At 43.5% G+C, this 16,289-nt stretch overlaps 2 protein-coding genes across 2 annotated transcripts in view; one reads left to right on the top strand and one right to left on the bottom strand.

Moving 5' to 3' along the window:
- LOC147197715 (alpha-2-macroglobulin-like) overlaps positions 1 to 12,628 on the top strand; it is a 57,310-nt gene extending 44,682 nt beyond the window's left edge. The window contains exons 7-11 of the mRNA XM_086125772.1: positions 7,254 to 7,328; positions 10,986 to 11,148; positions 11,417 to 11,613; positions 11,698 to 11,913; positions 12,506 to 12,628. Of these exons, the coding sequence (XP_085981898.1) occupies positions 7,254 to 7,328; positions 10,986 to 11,148; positions 11,417 to 11,613; positions 11,698 to 11,913; positions 12,506 to 12,628 (774 nt within the window). The remainder of the gene's footprint in view (positions 1 to 7,253; positions 7,329 to 10,985; positions 11,149 to 11,416; positions 11,614 to 11,697; positions 11,914 to 12,505) is intronic.
- LOC147197716 (uncharacterized) lies at positions 400 to 2,417 on the bottom strand. Its single transcript, XM_086125842.1, has 5 exons — positions 2,353 to 2,417; positions 2,098 to 2,269; positions 1,908 to 2,015; positions 1,733 to 1,790; positions 400 to 1,033 (listed from the first exon to the last, which is right to left on the bottom strand). The coding sequence occupies exons 2-5, from the start codon at positions 2,200 to 2,202 to the stop codon at positions 492 to 494; spliced, it is 813 nt and encodes a 270-aa protein (XP_085981968.1). The 5' UTR covers positions 2,203 to 2,269; positions 2,353 to 2,417; the 3' UTR covers positions 400 to 491.
- Positions 12,629 to 16,289: the final 3,661 nt, after the last annotated feature.

Here is a 16,289-nt window from a genome sequence, read left to right as displayed (position 1 = left end):
GATTTTCCATCACGGACAACGTAGGTGCCGCAATTCTGACGGTGACTACATCCTGGCAGCACCGTTGGCCATCGCTCTTTACAGGTTTGGGCTGTCTCACTGCCTTCAACCATCAGCCACTCATTGATCCTACTGTGCCGCCCGTGATCCAGCCTCTTCGCCGACTGCCCCTCGCCCTGCGTGATGACATCTCCGTGTGGTGTGACGGTGCATGTGGACGAGAAGGAGGAGTTGGACGCCTCGTCCCATTGCGACGCTTCGACATTTCCCAAGTTATTTAAAAGTGTGAGGATCAGGTCCTCCTCAGGCTCAGTCTGTGAGATGCTGGTCAAGGGCAAGGAGGGCGGGGAGACCATGACGGGTTAGAGTCAATCGACAGTCAAGGAGTTGGGATATCAATCAAGAAATTCAGTCTGTGCATAGATACTGTACATAGTCCCAAGTGCAAACCGGGTTGAGGACACCCGGCAGGTTCTCTGCTTTGGCCACGCCTACTCCATGCTGTAGGTGGAGCAAGAGGACCAGGACCAAAAGGAGGCCTCCAGGGCTTCCAGCTCCTTAAAAAGAGTGGAGGTCAGGTCGTCCTCATGCGAGCTGTCGGTGCATGTGGACGAGGATGAAAAGGAGACTTCGGCCGCCTCCAAGGCTTCCAACTCCTTGAATAGGGCGGAGGTAAGGTCCTCCTCGCCTCCACGTGGTGTGACGGTGCAGGTGGACGAGAAGGAGGAGTTGGACGCCTCGTCCCATTGCGACGCTTCGACATTTCCCAAGTTATTTAAAAGTGTGAGGATCGGGTCCTCCTCAGGCTCAGTCTGTGAGATGCTGGTCAAGGGCAAGGAGGGCGGGGAGACCATGACGGGTTCCGTCGCTGGCGAGGGCGGGGAGGCCATGACCGGTTCCGTCGCTGGCAAGGTCAAGGAGGACAAGAATGTCGGAATCGCCTCATTGAAGTGAGTGGAGACCAGGTCCGCCTTGGGGTCCTCACGCTTCTTGCACGTGCATTTGCACGGCGCGTGGACCTCTGGTGGAGACGCTGCAAACGCAAACCACAAAAACACGTGTCACTCATGAGACTCGAGGACTAATTTAAACATGAATACACTCAATGCAAAATTCTACCGACACTAAGAATGTTCAGTTTTGATTGACATGGGTGGTCAGAGGTATAACTTCTAGTTAAGAATTTGAGGAGACTTTTTTCTTTTTTTTATGTGTGCAAATGAGACGTACAAATTCCAGCCTAATTTCTTTATTGGAAATTATTTGAGGACAGTATTACTTTAACGGTGGTTATTACTTGATTTTTATCAGCTCTGGGCGATAATTAGCATTTTTAAAATGGTGCAGTATTTTAACATACAATATTTGCTCTTTAACTGTTAAGGGAACTCAAGGAAAATATTTTCATTGCAATATGTTCTGTGTGTGCCAACTGCTTTTATGCACAGTATTCTGAGTACGTTTGCATTTGCAGGACAAGAATTTAGGAGATGAATCTACCAGTTTTCATCCATGTAAGGAGGCTGCGATTTTGTCCCACTCTCAAAACCGTCAACCGAAATTGGCATCATAGTGCCTTCGGGCTCAGAATGTCACGTGACCAAACACAGAAAGCAGGTTAAGCCGTGATGTCCGCAATGCGAGCCTGAGGTAACGTCAATTTCATCTGCGCATATATTGCAATTTTTTTGCCTTGACCATATTTTCTATATGATCTATAAGAAGTACTTACCGGTCGGATAGTTGCAACTTTTGGCTGCATGGCACCACTCTCTCTTTTTCTTTTTGCCCTGCACAAAACACACACAAAAGCAAGTGTCAAAAGCACGCGAAAACCCCCCAACATGATGTAAATTATTGAGTTTTATTGTTCCACTGTATCATAATTCATTGACTGCGGGACTCACATAGTTATTACGGCAGGACCAGTCAGGGTACATTTTGGCATGAATTTCATTCAGCCGCTCAGATTCGTTGAAGTATTTCTCCTTCTCGTTGGGTGCCAGCGACTTCCACTGTGGACATCATCGGAAAATGTCAGCGCACACACGGGGTACAACTTCAGAGGACGTATGTGTATGTGTGTGTCACACTCACCATCATCCCGAGGATCTTATTTACTGTGGCACTGTCTTTTGGAAGTGTGCCTGAATTTACTATGTCGGCCTGGATAAGGGGCCTTTGTTCCTTTAAAAATAGCATAAATGCATTGGGAGGTTTTTTAATATATGGCTTGGCGGAGTTGTGGTCTCCTGTAGTCCTCTTTCTCCTGTTGGGAAACGTACAGTATTAGCAAAATGCATGTCGCCTGTGTGTGGCCATTAGTGGAAATACATTTTGCAGAGGACTTACGCTGATTTTTGTGGTGTTGGTGGAGGTCCAGAAGGGAGATAAGTGCCAAAGGGCAATATATAGGAAATCTGTCCAACCCTACAACATATTTTGTGTTACATACGTAAATGGAACAGGAAGACGCCCAAGCACCACCGGTGCACGCATGACCTGCAAACAAACAAAAAAGGTTATTGTATACTTTTATGAGTAGGAACATCTATCCATTCATTTTCTAATCTTCTCGTCACAAGGATCGCGGGCGTTCTAAATTGTCCCACTGTGTAATTGTGAGCGTGAATGGTTTGTGTGTGCTGTTATTGGCTGGCAACCAGTTCAGAGTGTAAATATAAAAAGTCTCGCATGACCTGCACCAACAGGCGGATGTTTAGTCCTTACCATGTCCCCCTTGAGTAGTAACGTGGAGCTATAATTCCACATTTATAACGTTGTTTTATATCAAGCCTCGTGTTTTCATGCACGTCCCCCCCCCCCCAAAAAAAAACCTGCGCGTGCGTTTGGGATATTTATGTAATCTTAAAAATCGATAAACTGTAGGTATTTACTTTTAACGATAAAGTAGCGTTTTTTCCGCCACAAAACAAAATGGATACTTCACTTTAAGCCTAATGTACGCATGCATCACAATATTTTTTTACCTGTTGATTGCTGGTCATAACGCCTAAATCCGCGTTGGTAAAATCCAAAAGTCTGTGCACCTTTGCGCTGGTCATCCTCACCCGATGTCTCGTCGCTACAAACGGCGTTCCTATTATTGAGGCCTCTAAAAAACATCCCAAAATATTGCGGCCTCCCGATATTAGCCAATCACGACGAGGATTGGGGTCTCCTTTGTGCGTCACATTGGCGCACGTACTACGCACTTGACTACGCACTTTGACAGTTATTCAAAGAGCGGTGGCGACAATGCTAATGAGCACAAGATGGCTAACTGTTAAGGAAATATTCCGCTAGAAGTAGTAGTAGAACATTGTTGAGGGATTTCAGCTTGCTATGAGAACTATTGACACTAGTCTCTGTCCGGAACATCTGCTGAAGTACTTAAAACAAAGAATGTAGTGTGAAGTTTAGGTCCTATTTTCACTTGGGTAAGTAACAGCCCCCGAGGGTTTTCCTGCCTCCACCACCTCGTATAAATCCCTGAAGGCTGTCAAGTGCCCTCAAAGAGGAAACCTAATCTCAAGATCTGTGACAACAGCAGTGGTCTATACTTCGTCATCATTTCAAGGTCGAACTTTGCTTGACCTTCTTTGTCTCTAGTTTTTGCTTAGGTAGGTTTAATGGTTATGGTGTTGTTCCTCTCTGCTAGTTGTGTTTATTCAGGCACTTGAGAGAAACAATGTAGAATGCTGTTAAAGGTATTTTCTGCTCGCTGTGTTTACAATCACCTTTAGTGCCCTCGAACCCCACCGCTCCCAACTTCTTCCAGCCACGCCGGGTTAGATGACATGTTACTTTCTTTGTTTCAGGGATTTGCATGAGAGGCGTACCTCCCCGCCTCTCATTATCATATTGTCCCTATATAATCTCATGTATGTGTTTCTTTGGGGCTTCCGAAAGAAATCTGAAACTCTCGGAAGCCCAAATCGATTTGTGCTGTGCTGTGATAAACTGAAAAAGTACGACGTGGTGTTTGGTCTTTATTCCACCTTACAGAGGTATAAAAGGACTTGTGTCCAAGGAGAGCAAGAAGCAAACGAAAAGCTCACTCTCCTCAACACTAACTAACGGCCGGAAGTCGTCCGCTGGCCGCTTCCAATTTGAGCAAAAAATGCGTTCTTTTCTGTGTGTTAAACACACTAAAAGTGTTAAACACACAAAAAAAAAAGAAAAAAAGAATTACTGTACGTTCCGTGGCCATCACGATGCGGTGAGTCTTCTCGCCGGGATACTCGAGCTGGCCGCCATTTTGAGTGTCAAGATGGTTATCCTGTATTTGAAGTGGACCGCAACCCGGGGACGTTAAAACATGTTCTTAAAAATAAAAAACGTTTCAGCGACTTTAGATTGATATAATTTAAAATATACATGGGACTCTAAGCGTCCCATTTTGAATGTCGCCCCAGGTACATGTCAAATAATCAATACATTGGAATATGGGGGGGGGGGCTGTTTCGAATCCTTAAATTAGAATATGGTAAAAAAAAGTATATATTTATATATATATATATATACTGCTCCTCTTTTGTACTAAAATTCGTGTAACATAAGGATATTTTATTGTTCAGCAAGATCCTGAACTCAATGAGTTTGTTAATCACGTCAGGCCCGCCAGTTTAGAGAAGCCTCGCCTCATCGTGATGTGTCGTTGTTACGAATCTTTCTCTTTGAAGTCTACTGAACACTATTGACGTTATTTCAGCGCATTTTCGACGCCGATTGACTTGTTTTGTTAGCCCGCTAGCTAAGCTCGTTAGCTTTAGCTGCCGCGGCTCTTTCACCAACGGTCAACGCGCGGGTGAAGCGGCCCGTGACGTAATAAAGAGGGGGAATATAAGGGGGGGGGGGATGAAAAATAACCGCTCATCACGGTGAACAAGTTAAATAAAAACTTCGCGACCCGATAAGATGGCAAGCGTCGAGTGCGACCTGCTTTTAGAAGTCATCAACGCTGACCTAAATCAACAACAGGTAGAGGGAAGATTCAATCATAACTTTTATTGGGAAAAAAACGACGCAAACGTTTTGAGGCAAGAATATAAATTCACTAAAGTCGTCATAAAATTCACATTACTGCCTGTTTTTTTTAATCTAAGGTGGGGGGTCTAATGTTATTTTCTGTCTGAATAGAGTGTATTTTTTGGTCTTTATTTCCGTATTTACAAATACTTTTGCTGTGCGCTGCAGTAACATCTACATTTCCTCTCTGGGGGATAAGGACTATCCTCTTTTAAATCAGGTCGAATGGTGTTTATTTGTTTTCAATGACGAGTAACAGCCAGATGGGAATGAACATTAAATTATGAACAATACACAAACAAAACATTTAGGAGCACGTGTGCAAACATGAGGCTTGAAATAGTCGTCCAAATAGTTGGTGTTTTAAAAACATGTATACAAGGACGCGCAGTTGCATGTTACTGTTACCACTAAATGTTAATAACAAGCAAGTTATTAAACATTTCTATTTTTTATTTTTGCAGGTCAATGTTACACCGGCGGCGGTGAACCAAATGCCTGTTGAAGTTCTGTAAGTCACACACACACCAACATGATATTTGCATCTTCACACACACTTATTGTTGTCTCGTGTGTGTGTGTGTGTGTGTGTGTGTGTGTGTGTGTGTGCGTGTGTGTGTGTGTGTGTGAGTGTGCACGCACTTGTGAGTGCGAACTCCCACAGAAGCGACAAAGTTGACAAGACAGGCGAGGGATGTTGATGCAGTATGTAAACAAACACGTATGCAAATGACCATTTATCCAGTCCATTTTTTGTGCTCATCGAATGATAAATTGATATAGTGACAGGCCTATGGGAAGACATCTTCAAGCACCAAAATAAAAACAAAAGATTATCATGTGAAAAAAATTGACATCGCTCGTCATTGCTGCACTTCAACGAGCCGTCGCCATTTACATTCCAACAGGTGTAGTGGGACACAGTGCAGTGTCCATCCATCTATTCTCTGAACCACTTCACTGTCAGCATTTAGCTGAGCCATAGCTTGACTCGGCTGACCTGCCTGCCGGATCCGACAATAAATTCATGGAGGTCCCCGCTGGTCACGTGAAGCGATCTCGTCCGAAATGTTGAATGTGCAGCGGAAAGTCGCTGGGACTCATCAATTTTTACTGTAATGCGATGTCGTCTAACGTGTTAATATTTAGAATAAATGTTTTTAGATTTGAGCAGACTTGGGCTGGTTGTAACGTTCGTGTATTTGATATCGGCCCAATTTGCACGATCTGGGTGAAACAAGTGACATCCTTTTTTTCCCCAAATATTGGGACGATAATTATTTCTCATCCCCATTTGTGACTGTCCTTCCAGCATGTTCCATGATGCACACAGCCTAAATTGTGAGTGTCGTGTAAATATAGGACAGTATGTATAAAGTGTCGATTTGCTATTCCGATGAATGCATTTGATATAACAGCCGTGATAAAATGCCATTGAACTTTTTTCACAAAAAGTGAAATGATTTTGAGACGCAAAATTCTTGAATCCAATTTCCCATTACGGTAATTTGACCTCATTGAAAACAATAACAACAACAACAACAGGTAGCAACAATAAAACAAGCAAACGTTGGCAGGTGATGCCTCAGGAAATGAGTTGTAAGCTTAATGGGATCTTCAGAGTTGTTTTGGGGCTGAGACCAAATCACCATTTTTGTCATATTTCATCTGTTGAAGGTGTCAAATGTCCTCAGATTTTAAAAGGTGAAAAAAAATCAGATGATGTACTTACTTGCTCTTGGAATTTGCGATTGAGTGGTCTTTCACAACCTGCTGACAGTTTGCGGTCAATATCATTTTCCTCAGGACGGGGCCTGGTTGCTATGGCCCCGGCCTTTCTGTGTGAAGTTTGCATATGCTCCCCGTGCGTGCCTGGGTTTTCTCCGGGTACTCCGGTTTCCTCCCACCTTCCAAAAACATGCATGGCAGGCTGATTGAACGCTCTAAATTGTCCTGAGGTGTGACTGTGAGTGTGAATGGCAACCGGTTCAGGGTGTACCCCACCTACTGCCCGAAGGCAGCCGGGATTGGCTCCAGCATGCCTGCGACCCTCGTGAAGATAAAGCGGTTCAGATAATGGATGGATGGAGGATTCCATCCAACGGCAGCGATATACTGTTTATATTGTTCTGCATATAGCTCCTGTTTGCTAGTTTAGTGTAACAGGACCAAAATGAAAAGTCTAGAATGATCCATGAATGCCTCTTTTAATGTCCCATCAGGGAGGAGTGAGTGACGACGTGTCCCTGACGGCTTACATCGTTGCCGCCCTGTTGGAATTGGACTCCGACATTAAAGTGAGTCAGACGCCACTCCCATTTGCAAAAACATTTGGCAGCCAACCTCATTGGGTGTCATGTTTAGCTGGGTCTTCATTTTCAGTGTGAATATATGTGGTTATGTTTCTATTCATCCCACCTTGCCAACTGTGCTTTCTGCTGCTCTTCGTTTTTTTCATCCCCCACCTCACCACAAGTGTCCACCATCCTCTTCAAACTTTATTTGGACTATGTCAGGAAAGATGCTGAATGTCGCCATCCTTTGAAAAACAGCTGGCTGTCCATTTTTGTCATCTTAGATTTTTTTACGTGAATGCAGTATGTGCGTTTCAGACATTCCATGAATGTAAACATTTTGAAAAATGACAAAAATGGACACATATGTGTTTTTCACAGGACAGCGACGTTAGCTACGTCTGTGTCAAATGTCTTTTCAGTCCTTGTTTTTTTTTTTTATCACACTCACAGGATAAGCAACACAGGGTAGGCCTTTTGCAAAATGTAGTGTCGGGAAAAATAATCGCTTTTTTTTTAATGTACCATATTTTCCGCACTATAAGGCGCACCAAAAAGTCTTCGATTTTCTTCAAAGCTCACAGCGCGCCTTAAAGTCCGGTGCATCTTGTATATGGTCATTACGGTAATATGTCGACTCCAAAATGGCTCGTTGCTGGAGATATGCTTCATAACAATAATAATACATTTTATACAGTGTTATAACTTGGTGTTGGTTCAGTGAACTGTGTCGTTGCTTTATTAAATACGTTTTTGTTGCGGCTCTGAAAAAAAGGAGAGCTGTGGTGTTGTTGTTTTTTTTTAAACAATCTCAACAAATGCAGGTATGTCTTTGTCCGTCTCCGTGCCTTCTCTTCTTCAGTTCAACTCGACAGCCATTCAAGACTGCTTCCGAAAAACGTGAACTAACGATTACTTCAATTAAACTACGAAAATTGAAAATAATACATCAAAACTGAAAAGCAAGCGAGGATATCACAAAATAATTCCATAGCCCCCCCCCCTACAGAATTTATATTGTGACATGTTGGTGGCATGCGATTGCCAAAATTCTCGCAAACTCACGCACATCACCACTTAACATCAAATTTACCAATGCACTTTCTTGTGCAAATCAGCCACTGCTCACCCCATCCCCTCATTAACAGAGGCAATTCCAAGTAGACTTTCACTATGATGATGACTGGACTTGTTGAGCCGATCTCAAAAAGCGGGAGGTAACTATGAAGCGCATGTGATCCCCCACGTCCCAGAGAGACAGCGTGGCTTGTATTTCCATTTCTGGAGGCAGCACTTCATCACCAAGCCACCACATTACACCTACACGCGCACAATGTCAATCAACGCTGGCTGCGCACTGACAACATCACTCAGTGTTATGAGTATGTGCTGCTTGTCAGGAGGTAAGGCTGTTGGATAAAACTACCGTATGCACCCAGTGAAACTGCTTTGCTTACTTTTTGGCTTTGCCTTGTTTCAGAATTTTTAGCGGGTTGCTTTTGACCGTGCCTTTGGATCTTCACCCGGCTTAACTGCCAATCCATGGAAGGACAAATTTGTGGGGTCGGTGTTAAGTGAATTAGCCCCACTGTTTGGAATGGAAAAAAAAGAATCAAACAAGCCGATGAGAGATTTACTTGTGTACCTTATTTTCCGCCCTACAAGGCATTCAATTTCCTCAAAAGCCAACAGTGCGATCGATAATCCGATGCGCCTTCTGTATATGCGGTGTCTCAGTCCCCATTGAGTTTTTTCCCTGTTAGTCTTCCGATGCCATCTACTGATGTTTATTAGCAGGAACCAGTTGGGACCTAAATGGGTTCTGCATGACACTAATTGACATATGCAATTGCCAACACACACTCAAAACACACAACTACTTGAGCTCTGCGCAGCCATTATGAAAGGAAGATAATACTAAAACCATAGTTAACGACTGACTGAACGAAGGAAGAAGGAGACAAGCAAGAGTTCCAAGGATATTTAGCCCCGTGTGGATGTGAGCCCATGAGGTTTGTGTGCCTTTTTGTTGAATCATTTGTCTTGATTACTTTTGTCCTTTATTTATTGTTTTGTAATGCCATTCGGATGTTTATGTTTCATATCCGTGTATTTGACCTGTTCTCATGGCTTTGTTGCAGCTGCAGCGGTTGTGAAGGTTCAATATAAATAAAGCTGTATTGTATTCCCTTTAGTGCACCACAAGTGAACCAATCTCTTTTCGTCAATGGACGCTACAGCTTCGTGTTTGCTTTCAAAACTTAGCTTGTAGCAGACGTGTGCTCATTTTCAGCATGACGTCTCTGATCCACTGGTGAAAGGACACGTTGATCCTCTCCTCTTTCATCTATAACTGCTTCAGACAACAAAGTGTATGCAGAAAAGTGGTGAAGATTGCACGACTGTCTGTGTCCTATGTGTTGTGTTGTGTTATTTTGACTTCAAAATGGCGCCGCAAGAGTGGCTGCCTTTCCAGCAGCTCCTATATTTTGTTGTTCTACTTCTTCCTTTCATAACGTTGCTGCTGTGAATTGGGAATTTCTCCATTGCGAGACTAATAAAGGGTTTCTTATCTTATCTATCTAGTGGGTGCATAGCGCAACCGCAGCCACTATTTTAGTTTCTATTCTATGCGTCTTATAATGCAGTGCACCCTATTCATAAAAACTGTTTTAAAATCAGCAATTCATTGAAGGTGCACCTTATAATCCGAAGTGCCTTATAGTGAAGAAAATTTGGTAATTTGATTGGTGCACACAATATTCAACAAACAATTTTTATAAATCGACCAAATTCCCTACAGTCAATCGATAATTTGAAGTGATTTTCTCACTGTCAAATGGCGTAACTCTGACAAACACAGCAAAAAATATTCTGTGCCTAAGGGCCTACATCTGTTTTCTAAAAGTGAAATGCAAATGCTGCAAAAATTCCTCTCTCAGTTATCAGAGGATGATAACTCCTGCGTTATTCTTATTGAAACAACCAGCCTGTTCACTTTGTGTCGAATGTCTGCCTTTTCTGTTACTAGTTCAAATGAAATCTTATGGAACTCATGCACTCATACTGTATTAGGAAAAATTCACTTTTCTCTGGAGAGCCTGACCACCTATGAAGTTTGCAAACAGATATTTCATTTTTGCGACCTGCCCAAGTAAAAAGGTTTTCTGGGAACCTTCACCCAGTCCTTCTATCTTTAATACTTGCAATATTATGCGAACAGTAACTACCAGAAAGTTGTGTCTTCTCAGTTGAACTATTTAATAAATGCCAGAATGATCGAGACACGGCCGTGGAGCACTTTCTGCAAGATGTGGAAGAAAGTGGAATCCCTCCAAAATGCTTCCCATTCTTTCTACTCCCTCAGCTGCGAACGCACATCAGGGCAACTCTGCTTCACCCACATGACAATGTGTGACTCTACAGTCTTAATTGGGTCGAACTGAATATGTGTGCCAAGGGTGTGGATGGATAGGATGATGCCGAGCCTGGAGTGACAAACGACCAAGCTCGAGTCACCTACCCTCTTCATAATCTAACAGAAGCAAGCTCTTGAAATCTCGGTGGCTTCACTCTAAAAGATCCACATAGCAGTCATTTTTGAGAGTTCCCTGTTGAGACGATTGGATCCTGGATATTTTTGGGTGTGTTCTGTGACAGGATCCTGTGATCCAGAAGTGTCTGGGTTGTCTTAAGGAGGCAGCCGGCCAGATGGACAACTTGTACACCACAGCGCTGATGTCCTACACCTTCACCCTGGCTCGGGATGAGGAGACGAGGGTCAAACTCATCACCTACTTGCACCAGCAGTCCACTACAATGGGTACATCATAATATGACTCACAGCACTCAGTGTGGCTTCGCTTTCAGATCGTTTCTGTTGTTGCGCCTCTTGAAATCGACAATCACAATAATAAACATGAATTTAGCTCTGAAAGTTGGAGGCAAAGCTGAGTTTTATAGTTTCGCAATTTATTGTGCTGCCCGATTCTGCCGTTTGATTCCATGTTGCTGATTTCAATTGTTGAACAACGCAATGTCTCCCCAGTCATTTCTGTGATCCATGTTGATCGCTAATGTTATCGTGGCAGGGGGAACCCGCCACTGGCACCGAGAGGGCGTCTCTGGGAAAGGAGTGGGTTCTCTGGAGGTGGAAATCACCTCCTATGTGCTGCTGGCGCTGCTCTCCGGGCCCGCCCTGCCAGATTTTGGGCTGGACTATAGCTCCGGCATTGTGCGCTGGCTCACGCAGCAGCAAAATACGAACGGAGGCTTCTCTTCTACGCAGGTAAGCAAAGCTGTGAGCGGGAGTTTGGAGAAGGTTCGACCATCCAGGCAGACTACTTTGACTCTGTACACTTGCACTCCTCAGGACACCGTGGTGGCCCTGCAGGCGCTGGCGAAATACGCCGCTGCCACGTACAGCGTTGGGGGCAGGACTGTCGTGACGGTAACGTCATTAGGAGGTCTGGACAAGGAGTTCATCGTGGACCAGAGCAATCGGCTCCTGTACCAGGAGGAGGAGCTGAGCGAAGTCCCTGGAGAATACACCGTTCGAGCCGAGGGGCAGAGCTGTGTTCTGGCACAGGTAAGATCTCACTCTGCAACGTATCAACGTTTTTGGCAGACACACCTTTCACATGCAAATGGTTTTGCATCGATCCTTCTAGCACAGCAGATGATTTATTGGGTTCATTGTTGTGAGAAGGGAATAGAATTATGAGTATGCCACAATTATCATCAACAGAATTATTCCAGTTATCAATAATTTCATGAAATTAGTAAAAGAAGCAAAGAAAAATCGCACTCAATGTACCCAAATCCAAAAATGCATTTTATAATGATTTTTTAAAAAAGATGAATTCAAAACAAATATTTGACCTACCAGTTGTTTCTTATCAATAATTGTTAGTTGCATATATAATGAAACTGTAGGTACCTAAAAAAAATCTGTTTTGCAATATATGTACTTTACGGCCCTGGAAAAGGTACACATGAGTCCCTGACAGTCTCATAATGAATTAGCCTTTATTAGTGCCTATTAGGATTATTTCATCCAGATTGACCATTGAGAGACATGCGGTCATGTGATTCCTACTCTACCCGTGATTTTGATTGTCTCGTTTCAACATCATGCATTTGTGAGATAACAGTGTAGTTTTGGTCTTGTTCCTTACCAGATCTCCATGCATTACAATATCCCCCCTCCTCCCGACTTTTCCGCCTTCAACATCTCTGCCACCATTATGTCAAAGTGCAACACCAGCAAGCCGCAGCTCATCCTCTTTGTCCATGCCAGGTGAGTGTCTTTCAAACAATAAATGCTTTTCACACATAAAATGTCCTCCAAAGCGTTTTCAGACCGTTTAACTGCAATTAATACCTGCTGTGTATAATACGATGCAGTACAATATAATCTTTTTTCATGTAAGATAATCCTGTCCAAAATTGCTTTTGAGTTTGATGAGACACATTTATTCGTGAATTTGTGTGAATTGAATGCACATTCTTTTGACAAAAATGGTGGGAAAAAAAGAAAGAGGTTGGATATCAGAAATGTTCATTGAAAATACAGTAATCCCTCATTTATCGCGGGGGTTACGTTCCAAAAAGCACCTGTGGTAAGTGAAATGCATGAAGTAGGATTTATATTTTAAAAAAGCAAAAAAATGTGAGAGGGAAGAAATTTCAATTGTGCTGTACACAGCACATTTGACAACAAAATTGTTCTTGGTACTTGATAGTCAGCTTTATTTTTTACAGTTATTATACAATACTGAAATATGTATACAATGCAGAGGCGATTGCTCTAAGACTGCAAGGGAAGCTCAGCTTCCCCTGAAATGTCAAAAAATAAGTGATCAAATATATGTGTGTACATACAATTGTGTGGACATGCCATTGACTAAATATGCGCTCAACTTCTGTTCCAAATCAGCTTCTTATTCCTGGTTACGACGCAACTCTCTTCTCATTCATACCCGCAGCTTCACTGTACTTGAAAGTGTGTGGAGGCTGAGCGTCTGCAGCGCGGACGCTGGGCGTCTTGAGAGTTCAGTGTAGGTTGTCCCAATGCATTGAAACAAGACGAGTCATTGGATAAATGCTAGTTTTGTCCCGCCCATTGGACGCTCAGCGTCTCTTGGAGTCTATGGACAGTGGGTGTTTATAGGCTGGCCAGGAAGCTCAGCTTTTCTGCATGATGATTGGATGATCTGTCTGAGGCTGAATCTCTTTTTGATTGACAGCGAAATGAGCCAATCACCAATCTTTTGGTGTTGGCATCCATGGGAGCATTTTCAATTCTCATTCTGTTCTGAGTTGAACTGGAGACTTCTTCTAATCATTTTAGCGACACTCTCTTTGTTGAAAACGACTAGCGACAGATTCACATTTTATTTCTGGTGTGTTTTATTGTAGTTGCTTGTGTTCGCAGACCAGATCTTGTGGTGAAGACAACGTTCTAATTTTTTTGAAAAGGAACGGAGAGTAGAATTCACATATAAATAAACGGACACGTTATGATTTAGGCCGAAATTGAGCTTCCCCTCCTTGACAGACCATCATCCGCCACTGATACAATGAAACCAAAGACCAAAAATTTGCAAAGGTAAATTTGGCAAGCTGTACAGAGACGAGGTGCAGAGACTGTTCACGATGGTCAGTCCTTTAGCCAATCAGGATTCTTTTTTTTTTTTTTGTTTATTGAACATAAAACATATATACAGTAATAATTTGACAGAAAATAAGGTAGATAAAAAAGAAAGAAATCAATCTTCATACAACACAGTTATTATGTTCAAGGGAGTAGGAAGAAGTAAAAAACGTATCTAGTCCTACCCCGTTATGTGATTGTATCTAATAAATCATTTTTATATCAATCAGAAAAGAAAAAAGTAAGAAGAAAGAAGTCTCCATTAAGGCTCATACTTTACCCTTAACCGTGATATTTTTACAACTTTTGGTTTGTATCGGGATTATATACTTCCACACCCTGACACTCTTGTGTCAATTTTCTCTTGTATTCATAATGGATATTTATATACCTTTCTCTATTTATCAACTTAGTTCTGATTTATCATTATATTTAATGTTTTGAATTTATCATTTTAACTGATTGATGTAGGTTGTTTGTACTATTTTTTTGAATTTGTTTTTGAACTCAGCAAGCGATTTACTCATTTTCAGGTCCGTTTCGAGATTATTCCACAGATTAACACCTTTGATAGATACACTTCTTTGCTTGATGTTTGTTCTTGTTTTGAGTTTTTTGAATAAGTTGGTACCTCTTAAATCATAGCTGCTTTCTCGAATTTCAAAAAACTTCTGAATGTTTTGGCAGAGAAATTCATTCATTCATTAATCATCTGAACCGCTTTATCCTCACTAGGGTCGCGGGGGGTGCTGGACCCTATCCCAGCTGACTCCGGGCAGTAGGCGGGGGACACCCTGAACCGGTTGCCAGCCAGGACGCGGCCGTCCTGACCAGCTGCACGGACACACGTGCGCTCTGCAGATCGAACCACGTCACGGGGGAAAAAGAATCGGAGCGATGAAGACGGTGATAATAAGAATGTGTATGCGCGTGTGATTGTCCAGTTGTGTATGTGTATGCGTGTACAGGTCATAGCTGCTTCGTCGAGGTCTGCTCATGAAGACAGTCCCGGCTTATCAGTCCATGGCCGAGAAGGAGGGGGGTGATGGTGGGGGCCCTAGATTCCATGCGTACTTCCATCCAGGGGAAAAGGCCAGATAGCGTTGTTTGTTTTGGAGGGACGGCCGCCAACAATTTCAGACAGCCTTGAGTCCGTGGTCTGTATCTCTTCACTGGCGCCGATCAGCCGTAGCCGAAAAACTCTTTCCGCAGCGCGGATTCCAACTTCTCCATGATGTTGTCGATCGCGCAGAGTCGCTCTAAAACCGCATCAATATTGCGGTTGAGCTCAGTCACCGCTTGAGTCTGAGTGTTGGACATTCGCGCCAAACCATCCAGAATGACCGGCAGCTTCTTCACTTCCAATAAAGCCGCTCCCGTCGGTTGAATCTTGCGATAGAACAGAAAGCTGCCAACACCAAACAGCAGCATACCTGTTATCAAAAGGCCGATAATGTAGATGTCTTCCACATCCTCAACGGACAGTATTGACGGGCACGCCATTCTCCACTTTCTCCATGGATCAAGGGCGTATCCGGCAGCAAATGTCCCCGGGGGGCAAGCAGGCTCCCCGCTGCCTGCTCTTTTCGTCGAAAAAATTTTGTCGATTGTATCGAGAGACCAGCCAACTAATTCCATGGTTAGTTCTTCGGATGAAAAATACGGTAGGAGGCTAGGAAAAGTTAGACAAAGACAGCACAAAGACTAAGTGGCGAGCAAGGAGAGGGTGGGGGTAAGGGCAGGAGCAAAAAGGCTATGGGCTATGTGCAAAAAGCGTCCGCCTTCGTCGAGAGCCAAGCAGAAAGAAGCATAGACACTATTGCCACTATTTACAGGATTCGGGTTGCACGAAGGCAGTGGGATCCGGGAGTGTTCCAGCATCATCCACTTGTGTCATGTGTTCCCCCTAGCTTGTGTTTGTACTCGCTTTTGCTCCTCCCCAACTCCCACACCTCATGTTAGACCCTTCCTCAGTTGCCTTCATGTGGAAGGGTTGTAAATATAAAAATGGGGATCATTCTTTGGATTGGGCTTATATAAAACATACCAAGTGACCATATACAGTAACATGTAAAAACACAGAAAATGATGTTTGCTTTTCAGGTGACATTCTCAACCTGTCACGTTCCGTATTTGACAGCAGGGGGCAGGCGTTCTTGCTTGCCGCCTGCACACCTGCCACCCATTTGTCGGTGATTGCACCAGAATACTCCGGCCACCATGGATCCCGCAGCCATAGAAAGGATTTTGTCCGCTCTGTCCCGTCCAGAGCAACAGATGAGTCAGCAGGGCCAAGCCATTACGGAACT

This window comes from Hippocampus guttulatus, chromosome 12 (genome assembly GCF_054856545.1).
Source record: "Hippocampus guttulatus isolate MCC_2025c chromosome 12, RoL_Hgut_1.0, whole genome shotgun sequence".
NCBI classification, from domain to species: Eukaryota; Metazoa; Chordata; class Actinopteri; order Syngnathiformes; family Syngnathidae; genus Hippocampus; species Hippocampus guttulatus.
Note: the sequence above shows the minus strand (reverse complement) of the source record. Positions and strands in the feature narration are given on the sequence as shown.